Raw genomic sequence first — 19,535 nt, 5'->3', positions numbered from 1 at the left:
ACACACACTCTTGCACACACTTACACACACAGTCTCTTACACACACACACTCTTGCACACTCACTCACACACACACATACACATGCACACACACTCATACATACTGTCACACTCATACCCACACACACACACTCACACACACTCTCACACACACTCTCACACACTTACACACACACTCACACACACTCTCACACACTCTTACACACACACTCTCACACACACTCACACACTCTCACACACTCTCACACACTCTCTCACACACTCTCACACTCTTACACACACACATACTCACACACACACTCTCACACACTCTTACACACACACTCTCACACACTCTTACACACACACTCACACACACTCTCACACACTCTCACACACACTCTCACACACTCTCACACTCTCTCTCACACACGGTTTTTTTATGTTTGGTGATATTTCACAGTTGATTTGTTGTCCATTTTCCAGCCGCCTCCTACGCTCCCTCCGGCCAATCGCAGCACAGTTTCGTGGCGCAGTCGGGGCCACAGGCGAGCTGGCAGGAGGTTGTGGGGTTGCCCCCGGCGACAGCGGGGTTGATGACCTCGGGTTGGAGGGTGACCGAGTGAATCCCCTCGCTGTCGAATACCCGCCGCAGATCCCCAGCTAGACGGGCAAAGCCGGCCAGGCTGCGGCACTGCACGTGGGCACTGGCCACGACCCGGCGAGCCGAGAGGCGCCAGACGTGGAGTTCGTGCACCGCCACCACGCCGCTCACTGCCGTCAGCCGGTCGCTCAAACGCCGCAAGTCTAGCTGCGCCGGAACGCACTCCAACAGCAGCAGAACCGACACCTTCAGCCGAGGGGCCACTGCGGTTACCAGCACCACGGCGGTGAGCAGCGAGAACCCGGGGTCCAGGTAGGGGAGGCTGTCTCTGTGCCAGCTGCCGGTTGTTGGCACTGGGAGGCTGTGGAGTAGACCAACGACAAGGGCCAGCACCGAATTCAACACCGACTGAGCCACGCCGGTGAGGCAGACGAGGATCTCCCACCCGCTGGTTACCGCCGCCCTCTTGCCGTGGGCGCCCCGGTCTGCCGTGCCTCTGATCGCTTCTGCTTCTCTCCTGCATCCAGTGACATCTAATAGAAGCAAACGGTGGCCATTAAAACACATTGTAGACGTTTCGTTATTCTGTCTGAATGTTAAACTGCAGTGGATTGTAGGCGCTACACTAAGGCAAAGGGCCTGTATCCTGTAAATGAATAGGGCACAGAGAGAGAGAGAGAGAGAGAGAACAAAGCGCAAAGAAAATTACAGTACAGGAACAGGCCCTTCGGCCCTCCAAGCCTGCACCGACCATGCTGCCCAACTTGAACTAAAACCCTTGCCATAGGGTGGCACAGTGGGTTAGCACTGCTGCCTCACAGTGCCAGGGACCCAGGTTCGATTCCCGGCCTTGGGTCACTGTCTGTGTGGAGTCTGCACGTTCTCCCCGTGTCTGCGTGGGTTTCCTCCGGGTGCTCCGGTTTCCTCCCACAGTCTGAAAGACGTGCTGGTTAGGGTGCATTGACCCGAACAGTTAGTTGGTGAGAGGCGTAACGGACGTGCTGAATTTCCCTAGCCTCCTGAGAAAGTCGAGGCTGTGACTCTTCATGAAGTGGATAGTCAGAAGCTTTTTCCCAGGGTGGAAAGAGTCAATTACTAGGGGGGGCACAGGTTTAAGGTGCGAGGGGCAAGGTTCAAAGGAGATGGACGAGGCAGGTTTTTTACACAGAGGGTGGTGGGTGCCTGGAACTCGCTGGGGGAGGTAGTGGAAGCAGATACGATAGTGAATTTTGAGGGGCGTCTGGACAAGTACATGAATAGGATGGGAATAGAGGGATACGGTCCCCGGAAAAGTAAAGTTAAAGTTATTTATTAGTCACAACTAGGCTTACATTAACACCGCAATGAAGTTACTGTGAAAATCCCCTAGTCGCCACACTCCGGCGCCTGTTCGGGTACACTGAGGGAGAATTTAGCACGGCCAATGCACCCTAACCAGCACGTCTTTCAGACTGTGGGAGGAAACTGGAGCACCCAGAGGAAACCCACGCAGACACGGGGAGAACGTGCAGACTCCACACAGACAGTGACCCAAGGCCGGGAATCGAACCCGGGTCCCTGGCGCTGTGAGGCAGCAGTGCTAACCACTGTGCCACCCTCAGAGACCATCCTTTCTGGACGTATCACAGCTTGGTAAGGCTCCGCAAGAAACTACAAAAGGTTGTGAATGTAGCCCAATCCATCACGCAAACCAGCCTCCCATCCATTGACTCTGTCTACACTTCCCGCTGCCTCGGCAAAGCAGCCAGCATAATCAAGGACCCCACGCACCCCGGGACATTCTCTCTTCCACCTTCTTCCGTCGGGAAAAAGATACAAAAGTCTGAGGTCACGTACCGACCGACTCAAGAACAGCTTCTTCCCTGCTGCTGTCAGACATTTGAATGGACCTACCTTGCATTAAGTTGATCTTTCTCTACACCCTAGCTATGACTGTAACACTACATTCTGCACTCTCTCCTTTCCTTCTCTATGAACAGTATGCTTTGTCTGTATAGTACGCAAGAAACAACATTCTTCACTGTATGTTAACACATGTGACAATAATAAATCAAATCAAAGTTACAGCTTGTGTGGAATTTGCAGTAAAGTCTGCCATCTAGTGTCCACAGACAGTGGTGCAATTTAAAACAAAATGAGAAACTCAGAGTAGAATCATAGAATCCCTACAGTACAGAGGGAGGCCATTCGGCCCATTGTGTCTACACAGACTCTCCGGCAGAGCATCCCTACCTTATCCCCATAACCCCAAGTATTTGCCCTGTTAATCCCCCTGACCCTCAGGGACAATTTAGCACGGACAATCCACCTAACCCGCACATCTTTGGACTGTGGGGGGAAAACCCGGAGGAAACCCACGCAGACACGGGGAGAATGTGCAGACTCCGCACAGACAGTGACCCGAGGCCAGAATCGAACCCGGGTCCCTGGCACTGCGAGGCAACAGTGCTAACCACTGTGCCACCCCATGGTGTCATTGAATCATAGAATCCCTACAGTGCAGACAGAGGCCGTTCAGCCCATCACCGATAATAACTACCACTATATGTGAGCCAGTCCCATTTTCCTGCACTTGTCCCATATCCGCGAATGTTAGGATGTTCCAAGTGCTCATCCAAATACTGTTTAAAGGTTGTGAGGTTTTCAGCCTCCACTACCTTCCCAGGCAGCGCATTCCCGATTCCCACCTCTCTCTGAGTGAAAAAATGTTTTCTCAAATTCCCCTCTGAATCTCCTGCCCCTTTCCCTAAAACTCTGCCCCCTCGTGATTGCCCCCTCAACCATGGGGAACAGCCGCTCCCTACACACCCTGTCCCTATCCCTCATAATCTTATACACCTCAATCATGTTCCCCCCTCAGCCTTCTCTGCTCCAGAGAAAACAATCCCAGCCTATCCAGCCTCTCCTTATAGCTCAAACGCTCCGTCCCAGGCAACATCCTGGTGAATCTCCTCTGTGCCTCCTCTCGTGCAATCACATCCTTCCTGTAGTGAGGTGACCAGAACTGCACACTGTACTCCAGCTGTGGTCTAATCAACACCCTGCACAGCTCCAACATTAACTCCTTACTCTTATACTCTTTGCCACGACTGAGAAAAGCAAGTGTTCCTCATGCCTTCTTAACTATCCTATTAACCCGATCTTCCAACTTCAGGACTCTGTGAATAATTAGGCACGATAGCACGGTGGTTAGCACTGCTTCTTCACAGCGCCAGGGTCCCGGGTTCAATTCCCGGCTTGGGTCACTGTCTGTGTGGAGTCTGCACATTCTCCCCATGTCTGCGTGGGTTTCCTCCGGGTGCTCCGGTTTCCTCTGAAAGACGTGCTGGTTAGATGCATTTATCCAAACAGGCACCAGAGTGTGGGTGACCAGGGGAATTTCACAGTAACTTCATTGCAGTGTTAATGTAAGCCTTACTTGTGACAATAAATAAACTTTATCTTAGATCCATCTTTTCCTTTGAGCTTCCCAGTGTCCTGCCATTCATTAGATACTCCCTTGTCTTGTTACTTCTTCCAAAGTGCGTCACCTCGCACTTATCAGGGTTAAATACCATCTGCCACTGCTCTGACCATCTGACCAACCCAGCTACATCTCCCTGTAACTTACAACCTTTTCAACCATTCACCTTCCTACCAATCTTGGTGTCATCCCCCTATATTAACATCTATATCACTTATGTTAACAAACAATAAGGGACACAGCAATGAACCCCTACAGTGCAGAAGGAGGCAATTCGGCCCATCGAGTCTGCACCGACCACAATCCCACCCAGGCCCTATTCCCGTAACCCCACATATTTACCCCTGACACTAAGGGGCAATTTAGCATGGCCAATCCACCTAACCTGCACATCTTTGGACACTAAGGGGCAATTTAGCACGGCCAATCCACCTAACCTGCACATCTTTGGACACTAAGGGGCAATTTAGCATGGCCAATCCACCTAACCTGCACATCTTTGGACACTAAGGGGCAATTTAGCACGGCCAATCCACCTAACCTGCACATCTTTGGACACTAAGGGGCAATTTAGCATGGCCAATCCACCTAACCTGCACATCTTTGGACACTAAGGGGCAATTTAGCATGGCCAATCCACCTAACCTGCACATCTTTGGACACTAAGGGGCAATTTAGCACGGCCAATCCACCTAACCTGCACATCTTTGGATACTAAGGGGCAATTGGACCAGCTCTTTGAGGGGGCTATCGCATGGCCAATCAACCCAACTTGCACATCTTCGGACTGTGGGAGGAAACCCACGCAGATACGGGGAGAACGTGCAGACTCCGCACAGACAGTCACCCGAGACCAGAATTGAACCCGGGTCCCTAGCGCTGTGAGGCAGCAGTGCTAACCACCGTGCCACCGTGCCACCGTGCCGCCCTTGTGGTATGCCTCTGGACAACTGGTTGTCAATCCACAGCACGCCAGTCACCGAATGAGCAAGCACTGTAAGAGACCATTCAGCCCAACATGCCTGTACCAGCTCTTTGAGGGGGCTATCCAATTAGTCCCACTCTTTCCCCATAGCCGTGCATATTTTCTCTTTCAAGAATTTATCCAATTTAAAGGTTTTAAAAAGTTTATTTATTAGTGTCACAAGTAAGGCTTACATTAACACCGCAATGAAGTTACTGTGAAATTCCCCTAGTCGCCACACTCCGGCGCCTGTTTGGGTCAATGCACCCTAACCAGCGCGTCTTTCGGAGGAAACCGGAGGAAACCCACACAGACACGGGGAGAATGTGCAGACTCCACACAGACAGTGACCCAAGCCGGGAATCGAACCCGGGACCCTGGCGCTATGAGGCAGCAGTGCTAACCACTGTGCCGCCGTGCCGTCCCCAATTTCTTTCTGAAAGATATTATTGAATCTGTTTCCACCACCCTTTCAGGCAGTGCCTTCCAGATCACAACAGCTCACTCAGAGAAAATCAAATTCTCTTCATGTCCCGCCCTGATACTTTTGCCACTTTTAAAGAAATGTGGGACCCTCTCGTTATCGGCCCTTCTCCCATCAGAACCGCTTTCTCCCTATTTACTCATAGAAACATTTGTTTTGATTTGAGTTATTATTGTCACATGTATTACAATGAAAAGTATTGTTTCTTGCGCGCTGTACATACAAAGCATACCGTTCATAGAGAAGGAAAGGCAGAATGTAGCTTTACAGTCATAGCTAGGGTGTAGAGAAAGATCAGCTTAGTGCGAGGTAGGTCCATTCAAAAGTCTGACAGCAGCAGGGAAGAAGCTGTTCTTGAGTCAGGGAGAACGTGCAGACTCCACACAGACAGTGACCCAAGTCGGGAATTGAACCCGGGTCCCTGGCGCTGTGAGGCAGCAGTGCTAACCACTGTGCCACCGTGCAGGTTAGGTGGATTGGCCGTGCTAAATTGCCCCATAGTGTCAGGGGGATTCGCAGGGTAAATATGTGAGGTTAGGGGGATAGGGCCTGGGGTGGGATTGTGGTTGGTGCAAGACTCGATGGGCTGAATGGCCTCCTTCTGCACTGTCGAGATTCGATGATTCTGAGATAAATAAGCTTGAGTTCTCTCCCGGGGTGGATTTCTGACAGCTTGATAAGGGATTTGGGGTTAAAGGCGTCACTTTGCAGTTGGACAGAGTTACTCAGTAACTAATCGCAGAGATGTCTACACCGCTTACCTTTGTCCTTGGGTTGTGGATTTTCTGCGCTGGTGTCCGGCTGATCCTGTCCGGAATCTGGCCTCGGGCTGGAGTTCCGGCCATTCCCCACGGAGCGAAGCCACAAGTGGACGCCCAGGTTGAGGAAGATCCCAGCCGTTCCGGCGGCGATGGGCAAGACGGGCCGGTGGAAGGGGTGGGGAGCCAGCAGACGCGCCATTGCGGCCACGCTAACCGAACAGCAGAGCGAGAGCGACAGCACGTCCGCTACCAGCACCCCCACCGGTGCCAGCCGCTCCCAGGCGAAGGTGTGCGAGCTGGGGGCGGGGCGGCGGGCCAGCCAGTCGGCCAAGGGGGGCATCGCCAGCTCGAAGAGCACCGGGAGGCAGTGGAAGGAGTCGAGGAGCAGGGTGAGGGAGTCACTGAGTTGGCTAAAGATCAGCCCCAGCAGCGCAGAGACGGACAGCAGCAATATCCAGAGCCAGCGAGCGGCGTTGACCCCACAGGCGGCCATGACCCCCCCCAAACCTCAGCCCCTCTGCCTCCTGCTCCAAATAGCGACAGAATCTAACAATCTGTGACCCCCCCCTCCCTCGGCTCAACCCAACACTAACCGCTGTCAGCAAACTCTGAGCCAATCAGAAAGACTTCGCAAAGTCCCTGAGTTTTGTTTCAATGTGATCTTTTTCTCAATTCTTAAAAAAAGACGTTATTTTCCCAGACAAAGACACTTACTCTGACCGAACTTTGCCAAGTTAGAAACAATCTTATCGCTAAGCTGATTAAATTCACTGGATGGGCCGGTTTACTGCGTTCCATCTTCATTCCAAGATTTGATTTGTTTCATTTGCTCCCTGTCTCTCTCTCTCTCTCTCTGTCTCCCTCTTTCACATCCCTCTCTCCATCTCTCTCACCTCCATCTCTCTCTCTCTGTCTCCCTCTTTCACATCCCTCTCTCCGTCTCTCTCACCTCCATCTCTCCTTCTGTCTCCCTCTTTCACACTCCCTCTCTCCGTCTCTCACCTCCATCTCTCTCTCTCTGTCTCCCTCTTTCACATCCCTCTCTCCGTCTCTCTCACCTCCATCTCTCCTTCTGTCTCCCTCTTTCACACTCCCTCTCTCCATCTCTCTCACCTCCATCTCTCCTTCTGCCTCCCTTTTTCACACTCCCTCTCTCCGTCTCTCTCACATCTATCTCCCTCTCTGTTACCCTCTCTCTCACTCTCTCCCTCCCTGTCTCTCTCACCTCCATCTTTCCCTGTCTCCCTCTTTCTCTTTCACCTTCTTTCTCTCCCTCTTCCTCTGTCTCCATCTTTCTCCCTCCCTGTCCCTCTCACCTCCATCTCTATCTCACTCACACCCTCTTTCTTTTCCTCTCTCTGTCTCCCTCTTTCACACTCCCTCTCTCACCTCCAACTCTCCTTCCGTCTCCCTCTTTCTCTCTCACCTCCTTCTCTTTCTCTCTCCCTTTCTCTCACTCTCCCTGTCTCCCTCTTTCTCTCTCCCTGTCCCTCTCACCTCCATCTCTCTGTCTCTCTCTCTCACCCTCTTTCTCTGCCTCTCTCTGTCTCCCTTTCTCCATCTCTCCCACACACTCTGGGCATAATTTTACTGGCGCGTCCGCCCGAGGTCCACGGAGAACGCCGTTCACCGAACCTCGCCCGCCCCCGGAATCGGGGCGGGCGTGCCGGTAAAATTCCGGCCTCTGTCTCTCCTTCAATCCTTTGGAGTTTAGCTGCAGTCGTGGGATTTTCAGGACACTTTCCTCTGCTGGAGCTGAGAGTTGATACTCTCAATGGAACTGGACAGGGTGAAAAATACCAACTGACCAGTTAATCGTTGCCTCTGTGGGTTGTCCCACAGACAGAGGGAGAGAGGGAGAGAAAGAGAGAGAGAGAAAGAGAGAGAGGGAGAGAGAGATTCCCTCATCACAAACCAATCCTCTGCCAACACAGCTCAGGAGAGGGATTAGCCTCAGAAAGCCGGCCTATCGAAGGTGAATTAAAATTGCCCCTGGGCTATCTGCTCAGACAATTCCACCCACGATGTCCAAATATTCCCGCCACGGCCTCTCCCTCCCCGGGGGCAAAGCCTGCAATCCCCATACTGTCGAGAAAAAAAGACGTGCATTAATGTAGCACCTGCCACAACCACAGGACACCCCAAAGCACCTCACAGCTACGTGTAGCTGCAGTTGTAATGTCAGAAACGCAGTGGCACAGTGGGTTAGCACTGAGGCCTCACAGCGCCAGGGACCCGGGTTCGATTCCCGGCTTGGGTCACTGTCTGTGTGGAGTCTGCACGTTCTCCCCGTGTCTGCGTGGGTTTCCTCCGGGTGCTCCTGTTTCCTTCCACAGTCTGAAAGACGTGCTGGTTGGGTGGATTGGCCATGCTAAATTGCCCCTTTGTGTCCAAAGATGTGCAGGTTAGGTGGATTGGCCATACTAAATTGTCCCTTAGTGTCCAAAGATGTGCGGGTTAGGTGGATTGGTCAGGCTAAATTGCATCTTAGTGTCTAAAGATGTGCCGATTAGGTGGACTGGCCATGTTAAATTGCCCCTTAGAAATCATAGAAACCCTACAGTACAGAAGGAGGCCATTCGGCCCATCGAGTCTGCACCGACCACAATTCCACTCAGGCCCTACCCCCACATATTTACCCACTAATCCACGCATCCCAGGACTCTAAGGGGCAATTTTTAACCTGGCCAATCAACCTAACCCGCACATCTTTGGACTGTGGGAGGAAACCGGAGCACCCGGAGGAAACCCACGCAGACACGAGGAGAATGTGCAAACTCCACACAGACAGTGACCCGAGCCGGGAATCGAACCCAGGACCCTGGAGCTGTGAAGCAGCAGTGCTAACCACTGTGCTACCGTGCCGCCCCGTGTCCAAAGAGGTCCGGTTAGGTGGATTGGCCATGCTAAATTGCCCCTTAGCGTCCAAAGATGTGCGGGTTAGGTGGATTGGCCATGCTAAATTGCCCCTTAGTGTCCAAGGATGTGCGGGTTAGGTGGATTGGCCATGCTAAATTGCATCTTTGTGTCAGGGTAACTATGTGGGGTTACGGGGATAGGGCCTGGGTGGGATTGTGGCCGGTGTTGACTCGATGGGCCGAATGGCCTCTTTCTGCACTGTAGTGATTCTATGCACTGAGAAGAGCAACTAGCCACTGACCCTCACCTTAGTTACCTTGTTGCAGCATCAGTGGAATTCTATGATTAAATTAGCCTGATATCATTCACCCACTGCCTACATTATCCAGTGTTTGGTCTCTTCAAGATAGCACTGCTAATAATGATAGCTCTCTGCATTGGATCCATTCAGAACTGTTTAATAATTAACCACTTTCAGTGGTCAATTTATGAGGTCGTCTACATACTCGCTCCCTTTGCTTCTAGTCACGAGAGTGACCCCGGGAATGAAAAGCTTGATGTATGAGGAGTATTTGAGGACCCTGGGTCTGTACTCGATGGAGTTTAGAAGGATCAGGCGGGATCTCATCGAAACCTACAGAATCCTGAAAGGCCTGGATAGAGTGGACGTGGGGAAGATGTTTCCATTAGTCGGAGAGACTGGGATCCGAGGGCACAGCCTCGGAGTAAAGGGACGACCCTTTGAGATGAGGAGGAATTTCTTCAGCCAGAGGGTGGTGAATTTGTGGAATTCATTGCCACAGAGGAGGCCGGGTCATTGAGTGTATTTAAGACAGAGATAGACAGGTTCTTGAGTGGTAAGGGGATTCAAATGTTACGGGGGAAAGGCGGGAGAATGGGGTTGAGAAACATGCTTGAATGGCGGAACAGACTCGATGGGCTGAATGGTCTAATTCTGCTCCTATATCTTATGAGCTTATGGTCATGGCTCAGTGGGTCACCTTGCCTCTGAACCCGAATGTTCAGCGTTTTACAGAAAGATAATTGGGACATATGGTTTAAGAGCAGGAGTAGGCCATTTGGCCCATCAAGCCAGGTACTCTATTCCATAAGGTTACAGACTATACAATCATTGTGTCTCAGCCTCACTTCCCTGTCTGCCCCCCTGCTTTCAGTGGTCAATAATGGGGTCGCCATCGACTGCTGAAAGGATGGTCCTTTAAGAGGGTGAGGCACCCCTTTAAGAGGCTGGCATGTCCCTGTAAGAGGACAGTCCATTAAGAGGTTGAAGATGACCATTCAAGGAGATGGGGATGGCGCTTTAAGAGGATTAAGGATGGTCGTTTAAGAGAGTGGAGAATGAGAATGGGGTGGCCCTTTAAGAGGATTGAGGATGGTCTTTTAAGAAGGTAGCAATGGCCCCTTCAGAAGAAGAGGATGGTCTTTTAAAAGGTTGAGTGATGGCCCTTTAAAAGGATGGGGGAACGGTCCTTTAAGAGGTGGGGATGGCCCTTTAAGAGGATGAGGAATGGTGTTTTAAAAGGATGGGAGAATGGTCCTTTAAGAGGACAGGGGATGGTCTTTTAAAAGGATGGGGGGATGGTCCTTTAAGAGGATGGGGATGGTCTTTTAAAAGGATGGGGGATGGTCCTTTAAGAGGTGGGGATGGCCTTTAAGAGGATGGGGGGTGGTCTTTTAAAAGGATGGGGGATGATCCTTTAAGAGGTGGGATGGCCCTTTAAGAGGATGGGGGATGGTCTTTTAAAAGGATGGGGAAATGGTCCTTTAGGAGGATGGGGATGGCCCTTTAAGAGGATGGGGGATGGTCTTTTAAAAGGATGGGAGAATGGTCCTTTAAGAGGACAGGGGATGGTCTTTTAAAAGGATGGGGGGATGGTCCTTTAAGAGGATGGGGATGGTCTTTTAAAAGGATGGGGATGGTCCTTTAAGAGGTGGGGATGGCCTTCAAGAGGATGGGGGGGATGGTCCTTTAAAAGGATGGGGGATGATCCTTTAAGAGGTGGGATGGCCCTTTAAGAGGATGGGGGATGGTCTTTTAAAAGGATGGGGGAATGGTCCTTTAGGAGGATGGGGATGGCCCTTTAAGAGGATGGGGGATGGTCTTTTAAAAGGATGGGGGAATGGTCCTTTAAGAGGTGGGGATGGCCCTTTAAGAGGATGGGGATGGTCTTTTAAAAGGATGGGGGAATGGTCCTTTAAGAGGACGGGGGATGGTCTTATAAAAGGATGGGGGAATGGTCCTTTAAGAGGTCGGGGGATGGTCTTTTAAAAGGATGGGGTAATGGTCCTTTAAGAAGTGGGGATGGCCCTTTAAGAGGATGGGGGATGGTCTTTTAAAAGGATGGGGGAATGGTCCTTTAAGAGGTGGGGATGGCCCTTTAAGAGGATGGGGATGGTCTTTTAAAAGGATGGGGGAATGGTCCTTTAAGAGGTCGGGGGATGGTCTTTTAAAAGGATGGGGGAATGGTCCTTTAAGAAGTGGGGATGACGTTTTAAGAGGATGGGGGAATGGTCCTTTAAGAGGGCGGTCCCGGTGACGTCATCAGGTGGGCGGTGTCCTGGCTGCCGGAAGTGACGCAGCGGCCGCTATGGTGGTCGGCGCCTTCCCCATCGCCAAGCTGTTGATGTTGGGAGTGCGGCAGGTCAGCCGCCCCCTCGCCAACTCCATCAAGGCAAACGCCCGCCGGAGCCAGTTCTTCAAGCGCTACATCTGCCTGCCGCCCGCGCAGAGTGAGTGAGTCAGTCCCGGGGGCGGGGGGAGCGGGAGAGGCCGCGGAGCCTGAAGCGACTAGGCCGCGAGGGGGCGGGGCCAGGCCGGCTGAGTGACAGCCCGGTCAGCCAATAGAGAGCGGGGGCGGCAGAGGGTTAGCCAATCAGGCGGTGGTTCGGGATGATGGACAGGAGCGTGGGGGCGGGGCCTGGGGTTAAAGTCACTTTGAGAAAAAACCCAATTAAAACACACGGGATAGCAGGAGGAGGCCATTCAGCCCCTCCAGCTGCTCTGCCATTCATTCTGATCATTGGCTAATCATCAAATTCAATATCCTGATCCCCTCCCTTCCCCCCAAATCCCTTTAACCCCCAGAGCGACATCTAATTTCTTCCTAAAATCTCTCAAAGTTTTGGCCTCAACTACTTTCTGTGGGAGTGAATTCCACACATTCACCACCCTCTGGGTGAAGGTCGAGGGGATGGGGCGAGGATGTGGGTGGATCGGGGGTCGGGGGGGGTGACGGGGGTCGGGGGGGATGACGGGGGTCGGGGGGGATGTGACGGGGGTCGGGGGGGATGTGACGGGGGTCGGGGGGGATGTGACGGGGGTCGGGGGGTGTGACGGGGGTGGGGGGTGTGACGGGGGTGGGGGGGGTGACGGGGGTGGGGGGGGTGACGGGGGTCGGGGGGGGTGACGGGGGGGGTGACGGGGGTCGGGGGGGTGACGGGGGGCAGGGGGGTGAAGGACGAGGGGGGCAGTGAAGGACGAGGGGGGTGGGGGGGCAGGGAAGGACGAGGGGGGTGGGGGGGCAGGGAAGGACGAGGGGGGTGGGGGGGCAGGGAAGGACGAGGGGGGTGGGGGGGCAGGGAAGGATGAGGGGGGTGGGGGGGTAAAGGACGTGAAGGGTGGGGGGGTAAAGGACGTGAAGGGTGGGGGGGTAAAGGACGTGAAGGGTGGGGGGGTGAAGGACGGGGGGGTGAAGGACGGGGGGGTGAAGGACGGGGGGGTGAAGGACGGGGGGGTGAAGGACGAGGGGGCCGGGGGGTGGTGAAGGGCGGGGGGGGGGGCGAAGGACGAGGGGGGCGGGGGGGGCGCGTGCAAAGTGAGTACGGGACGGGGGGTGGGGGCGTGCAGGGGAATGGATGAAGGGTCGGTGGGGAGGGGGATGAGGGACGCAGTGGGAAGAGGTGGGTTGGGGTGAGTGCGGCAGGGGGATGGGTGAGAGGGTCGGGGGCAAAAGGGTGTAGCAGTGAGTGGGCGGAGGGGAGGAGTTGAATACTTGGCCTTCTGGGTTCTGAAGGTTTTGAGTTTGACAGAATGCCTGTAATAGACAGCGGGACAGGGACTGCGATCCTATCGTAGCTCATTCTGACCTGACCGAGTGTTCCTCCTCTCTCAGTATACCACTGGATCGAAATGAAGACAAAAATGAGGATGATGGGATTCCGGAGTGGTCAGGTACAGCCCTTGAGCGAGGAGGTGGCGGCGGATCTGGGTGCGGAACTCCTGGGAGAGGCGTTTGTCTTCTTCATCGGTGGGGTTTGTATCCTGGCCGAGTACATGCGGCAGTCGTCCAACGCCACGCGGAAGGAGGAGGAGCTGACCAGCACACTGCAGAACCTGCAGGAGCAGGTCGCCCACCTCTCCTTGACTGCTGAGGAACTCGACGCTCGAGTGCGAGAGAACAATCGTCTCATTCACTCGCGCCCGGAGGCCTCGAAATAGCACTCGGAACTGAGCTTCGCCAGAGAGCAGGGTCAAATCTGTCCACGGGCAGGAGTTACGTACCAATTCCACCTGCTGCTCGAGTTAAAGAGCCACGTTTCGAGGGAGTCCTGAAGAATTGGGCTGTGGGGGGGTGGGGTGGGGGTTACAGGAAGCAGTTGGGGTGCCACTGAGTAACTAACTGCCCGTTGTAAATACATCAGATTACGACATTTATTCACACACGTTGATGCTGCAAAACGTGCATTCTGTCTCTCCACACACGGCTGTATAATCTTTGTGTTGTCGTCACGTGTGTTTGCGTGCCTTGAGGCCCATTAACAGTTTGTCAATCATGCAAGTCTAAATTCTGCTCTGTGTGTGTGTGTGTCAAAACTCTTCTCCCCGCTAGCCCCTTCCCCACCCCCCGAGTTGTGACCCGTGTGTGCTAAAAGACTCATGCGGTGCAGTGGGTGAGTGTTGAAGGAGCCACGCTGGAGACGGGGAGTGAAGATCTCAGTCTCGCAGCAACTACATTTTGGGAACCGCATCGTCTTCTGAAGTTGCCTAACCTCAAAGTGAATCTCGCATAAGTGTCTGACGTCAAGGAAAAACCGTATGTCTCTGGGAATTCCCCCTCCCCCCCCCCCCCCCCCGAGTGTTACACCGTGCAGCGCTCCCACGACGCCCGCTTTCTGCTCCCTCCCCCCGAGATCTTGTCGCGGAAAGCAGGAGCAACTCAAACTGAGAATGGACGGACTGAGAAAGGCACACATTTCGTCCCGTTTTAATTCACTGCTAGGTTTCTCCTTGCAGCCTCTTGCACCAGAACACTAACATGTCCAGCAGCAACACGACAGCGGGGGCAACAGTACGAAGGACACCAAATGCAGTTTGTATCAAAGAATGTTGGTACATGCTGACAATCGGTGGTTAGCACTGCTGCTTCACAGCGTCAGGGTTCGAATCCCGGCCTCGGGTCACTGTCTGTGTGGAGTCTGCACATTCTCCCCGTCTCTGTGTGGGTTTCCTCAGTAAGGAGCCGTGGGCGGCACAGTGGTTAGCACTGCTGCTTCACGGCTCCAGGGACCTGGGTTCGATTCCCGGCTCGGGTCACTGTCTGTGTGGAGTTTGCACATTCTCCTCGTGTCTGCGTGGGTTTCCTCCGGGTGCTCTGGTTTCCTCCCACAGTCCAAAGGTGTGCGGGTTAGGTTGATTGGCTATGCTTAAATTGCCCCTTAGTGTCCTGGGATGCGTAGGTTAGAGGGATTAGTGGGTAAATATGTCAGGATATGGGGGTAGGGCCTGGGTGGGATTGTGGTCGGTGCAGACTCGATGGGCCAAATGGCCTCTTTCTGTACTGTAGGGTTTCTATGATTCTAACAACACCAGGTTAAAGTCCAACAGGTTTATTTTGCCACCAAATAAACCTGTTGGACTTTAACCTGGTGTTGTTAGACTCCTTACTGTGTTTACCCCAGTCCAACGCTGGCATCTCCACATCATGGGTTTCCTCCCACAGTCCAAAGATGTGCAGGTTAGGTGGATTAGCTATGCTAAATTGCCCCTTAGTGTCAGGGGGACTAGCTAGCATAAATGCATGGGGTTATGGGGATAGGGTCCGGGTGGGATTGTGGTCGGTGCAGACTCGATGGGCCGAATGGCCTCCTGTATGTGTGTATGATTCTATGATCTGCTACCCCACAATAGGGGGAGACTTTCTGGGTTACGGTTACCCACCTTCTGGTCTGATATTGAAATTCAAAGAAAAAAAACAGGGTGGCGCAGTGGTTAGCACTGCTGACTCTCAGCGCCAGGGTCCCGGGTTCGAATCCCCGGCTTGGGTCACTGTCTTGTGTGGAGTTTGCACGTTCTCCCCGTGGGTTTCCTCCGGGTGCTCCAGTTTCCTCCCACAATCCAAAGGTGTGCAGGTTAGGTGGATTGGCCATGCTAAATTGACCCTTAGTCCCCCTGACACTATCTAGGTTAAATTCATGGGGGATACGGCCTGGGTGGGATTGTGGTCGTTGCAGACTCGATGGGCCGAATGGCCTCCTTTTGCACTGCATGTGTGTATGATTCTATGACCTGCTACCCCACAATAGGGGAACAATTACAGTTACCCCACTTCTGGCCTGATATTGAAATTCAAAAAAAAAAATTTGACCCCACGGTGGCACAGTGGTTGGCACTGCTGCCTCACGCCAGGGACCCGGGTTCAATTCCGGCCTCGGGTCGCTGTCTGTGTGGAGTTTGTCCCCGTGTTTGGGATTCCAAGAGTGTCAGTGAGCTGGATCCTGGTCCAGTTGTTGGTTTGCAGACATACACATCCTCTGGACATCATTTTGGATGAATGAAACAGAGCAGTATTTTGTAAGAGATCCTTCTATTCAGTGCCAACTGTTGATGAATCTCGCTGGATCCCATGACTGATATAAAAGCCTGGTTGTGCTTTTAACAATCGACCTGAATGCAAGTTGAACATCCCAAGGCATTTTTCTTCAAATGACTGAGGGAGGCGGTACAGATGTTTCTGTTCTTTGCACAGTGGCCATGGTTCGGGTTGTGTCTGTCCTGCTGCCTTTCAGAACCAGTGCCTGAGCAGCTGGAGTTCGAGAGACAAGCTGCATCATATTTAGAGAAGTAAATGATCTTGCCGCAGCCCAGGTGGTGCCAGTAAGAGAAAAGGGGTAAGAATGGATCAAGTAGAACTCCCATCGCAGGTTCCTTTGGAAAATTAAACGGTATTTTCTGTGTATAGATAGGTCATTCAGTTCAACTATTGGTGTGGCCTCCCCTCCATCTCACCTCATTTGTGACCTATTCCTTGCGGGATCTTGCTGTGCACAGATTGGCCGCTGTCTCCTACATCACAACGGTGCCTCAACTTAAGGGCAGCGCAGTGGTTAGCGCTGCTGCCTCCAAGCACCCGGGTTCAATTCTAGCCTTGAGTCACTGTCGGTGTGGAGTTTGCACGTTCTCCCCGTGTCTCTGCGTGGGTTTCCTCCCACAGTCCAAAGATGTGCGGGTTAGGTGGATTGGCTGTGCTAAATTGACCCTTAGTGTCAGGGGGAACTAAAGGAAATACGTGGGGTTGTGGGGATAGGACCTGGCTGGGATTGTTGTTGGTGCAGGCTTGAAGGGCCAAATGGAACATTACAGCGCAGTACAGGCCCTTCTGCCCTTGATGGTTTCACTGGTCAGCGCAACAATCTAAAGCCCACCTAACCTACACTATTTCCAATATCATCCATATGTTTATCCAATGAACATTTAAATGCCCTTAATGTTGGCGAGTCCACTACTGCTGGCTGCCTCCTGCATTATTTTATTGGCTTGAAAGGGTGAGTCGTGTTTGTGAATGACACTATACAAATGCAAGATTCCTTTCCTCTTGCACCTCCCAGTGTTGACTGAGCTTCCCTGTGACTCCATCAACACCTCACCCTGTAGCAGAGAGAGTTCCATATTCTCCTCATCAGTCTCTGGGTAAAGTTCCAGCTGAATTCCTCCTCTGATTTATTAGTGCCCTGTCTTATTTCTGGCTCTTGGTCTCTTCCTTATTCAAATTGAGTGAGAGGGGTCACTGTCGAGGCTTCAATAAGTGCTCACCAAATCGTAAAGAGACTTGAAGGATTGTAAATACCCGGTTTTGACTATCATTTAAATTATTTGGTTGAATCTGTTACTGATCAAACAACTGAACCATGCCAGAGTATCACAGCTCGTCCGTCCATCTAACAATCTCTGCTCACTCCAAGATGGCAAAGGATATGTGCAGAATGCTGGTGTGTGGGTGGGTGTGTGTGTGGGTGGGTGTGTGGTAAAGCATGTCCTCTGTAAAGCAATGTGATTTTCTTTGCTCTAATGACAGACCAGCTTATTTTGTTGTACCAAAAAGATTTATTTACAAAATGATTGTAAGATTGATACAAATAAAATCTATTGATGACACGTAGCTTTGTGGTTCAAACTTCGGATTATATAAAGTCACAGCTGTTACAGGGGACCTGTGTAAGACCACAGTCCCTGGTCCTGATAGTGCAGGCAGGGAGGAGGGCAAAGGTTTAGGAGCAGAATCGAAGACTGATTCTGGAAGCAGATGTGGAATATTTACCACCACAAATAAACACTGTCCACCCCTCACTCTGCTAGCATCAATAGCTTTGCATTCTAGTTAAATCCAAAAGGTTCCTTGTATGATCATAGAATTCCTACGATGGCACAGTGGTTAGCTGACCCAGGTTCGATTCTCAGCTTGGGTCACTGTCTGTGTGAAGTTTGCACGTTCTCCCCCGTGTCTGCGTGGGTTTCCTCCGGGTGCTCCGGTTTCCTCCCACAGTCTGAAAGATGTGCTGGTTAGGGTGCATTGACCCGAACAGGCGCCAGAGTGTGGCGACTAGAGGAATTTCACAGTAACTTAATTGCAGTGTTAATGTAAGCCTTACTTGTGACTAATAAATAAACTAACTTTACAGTGCAGAAGGAGCCCATTCAGCCCATCGAGCCTGCATCGACAACAATCCCACCCAGGCCCTATCCCCGTAATCCCACGTATTTACCCTGCTAATCCCCCTGACACTGAAGGTCAATATAACATGGCCAATCCACCTAACCTACATGTCTCGAGTGTGGGAGGAAATCGGAGCACCCGGATGAAACCAACGCAGACACAGGAGAATGTACAAACTCCACAGAGACAGTGACCCGAGGCCAGAATTGAACCCGGATCCCTGGTGCTGTGAGGCAGCAGTGCTAACCACTGTGCCCCCGTGCCATCCATGAGTTAATGCTACCTTGGTGAAAAACAGATGCAGGTTTTAATGCTCCAAATCTGATATAGAAGGCATGCTGAAGAATGATCTCACCCCAGGCACATTGTTAATCCCAGGCGCTGACTGTGGTTGGGCATTTTCTGCTTTTAATTCTAGATTGCAAGAATTGTTTCCTGTTTCGAGATTAGGAGGGCTACATCTAGAAGGTTAGAGTTGTCCACACATTCGGACATGATGTCCAAAGATGTGTGGGTTGGATTGATTGGCTATGCTAAATTGCCCCTTTAGTGTCAGGGGGACTAGCTGGGATAAATGAATGGGGATAGGGCCTGTGTGGGGTTGTGGTCAGTGCAGACTCGATGGGCCGAATGGCCTCCTCCTGCACTGTAGGGATTCTATGATAAATTGCATCTTGCTGTCCAAATCAGACCAGGTCGAACCTTTGAATGACCTCTGCTGCTATCGAACTGTAGCTAGCAGTCCCTAGGAATGACTGGCACCGAGTTCACCTGAACCCAAACACAATCTTAAAATATAAAGTTAAAAGAAAACAGTGTTAAGATGGAAATTCAATGGGTGGGTTCCTCAAACTGATCAGGCACAAGGTCTGAAGCACTTAGTGGTGGGGATTTAGGCATTTGGAATTGTTAATGTCGTGAGCATGGACACTAAAGTCTTTTGGCATCAGAGACTGTTCCAGGTCTCACTCATCCCACTTCTTGGTCCCAACACAATCTCTTGCCAAACCACCCCCCCCCCCCTCACAAAAAAAAACTTGCAGAATGAGATTTTCACAGGACAATCTTCCCACGAGTAAGTTTATCTCTTTTTTGAAAATATGAATAAAACACAGGTTTAAAATGTGACGTGGTCAGAATGTGCGGGGGACCTAGAATACATCAGCTCTGGTCACTGGTACATGTGGGAGATATTACTTTGCTCAAAGGCTTCTGAATCTTTGGAATTCTCCATCCCAGAGGGCTGGTGGATGCTCCACTGTCGAATATAAGGCTAGGATAGAAAGCATTGCCTTCTCAGGGAATTAAGGGACACGGGGAGCAGGCGGGAAAGTGGAGTTGAACCCAAGATCAGCCATGATCGTATTAAATGGTGTGGAGATGCTGGCGTTGGACTGGGGTGGGCGCAGTAATAAGTCTCACAACACCAGGTTAAAGTCCAACAGGTTTATTTGGTAGCACGAGCTTTCG

General features: G+C 52.0%; 2 protein-coding genes across 2 annotated transcripts; one reads left to right on the top strand and one right to left on the bottom strand.

The window, feature by feature from the left end:
* Positions 1-472: 472 nt before the first annotated feature.
* LOC144488213 (proton-coupled zinc antiporter SLC30A1-like) lies at positions 473-6,748 on the bottom strand. Its single transcript, XM_078206241.1, has 2 exons — positions 6,256-6,748; positions 473-1,116 (listed from the first exon to the last, which is right to left on the bottom strand). The coding sequence occupies exons 1-2, from the start codon at positions 6,746-6,748 to the stop codon at positions 473-475; spliced, it is 1,137 nt and encodes a 378-aa protein (XP_078062367.1).
* Positions 6,749-11,705: 4,957 nt separating this feature from the next.
* On the top strand, positions 11,706-13,922 carry opa3 (outer mitochondrial membrane lipid metabolism regulator OPA3). Its single transcript, XM_078206242.1, has 2 exons — positions 11,706-11,865; positions 13,248-13,922. Exons 1-2 carry the CDS (start codon positions 11,724-11,726, stop codon positions 13,571-13,573), a joined length of 468 nt encoding a protein of 155 aa, XP_078062368.1. The 5' UTR covers positions 11,706-11,723; the 3' UTR covers positions 13,574-13,922.
* The last annotated feature ends 5,613 nt before the right edge of the window (positions 13,923-19,535 follow it).

Source organism: Mustelus asterias, unplaced genomic scaffold (assembly GCF_964213995.1).
Source record: "Mustelus asterias unplaced genomic scaffold, sMusAst1.hap1.1 HAP1_SCAFFOLD_1376, whole genome shotgun sequence".
NCBI lineage: Eukaryota > Metazoa > Chordata > Chondrichthyes > Carcharhiniformes > Triakidae > Mustelus > Mustelus asterias.
This window is presented reverse-complemented; position numbering and strand designations above follow the sequence as displayed.

Bases quoted from the DNA above. Each gene is read 5' to 3' on its own strand.
- LOC144488213 (XM_078206241.1), bottom strand. From the start codon at position 6,748: ATGGCCGCCTGTGGGGTCAACGCCGCTCGCTGGCTCTGGATATTGCTG. The intron at 1,117-6,255 runs GTAAGCGGTGTA...TGCTTCTATTAG, and splicing joins TCCACAACCCAAGGACAAAG to ATGTCACTGGATGCAGGAGA.
- opa3 (XM_078206242.1), top strand. From the start codon at position 11,724: ATGGTGGTCGGCGCCTTCCCCATCGCCAAGCTGTTGATGTTGGGAGTG. The intron at 11,866-13,247 runs GTGAGTGAGTCA...CTCCTCTCTCAG, and splicing joins CTGCCTGCCGCCCGCGCAGA to TATACCACTGGATCGAAATG.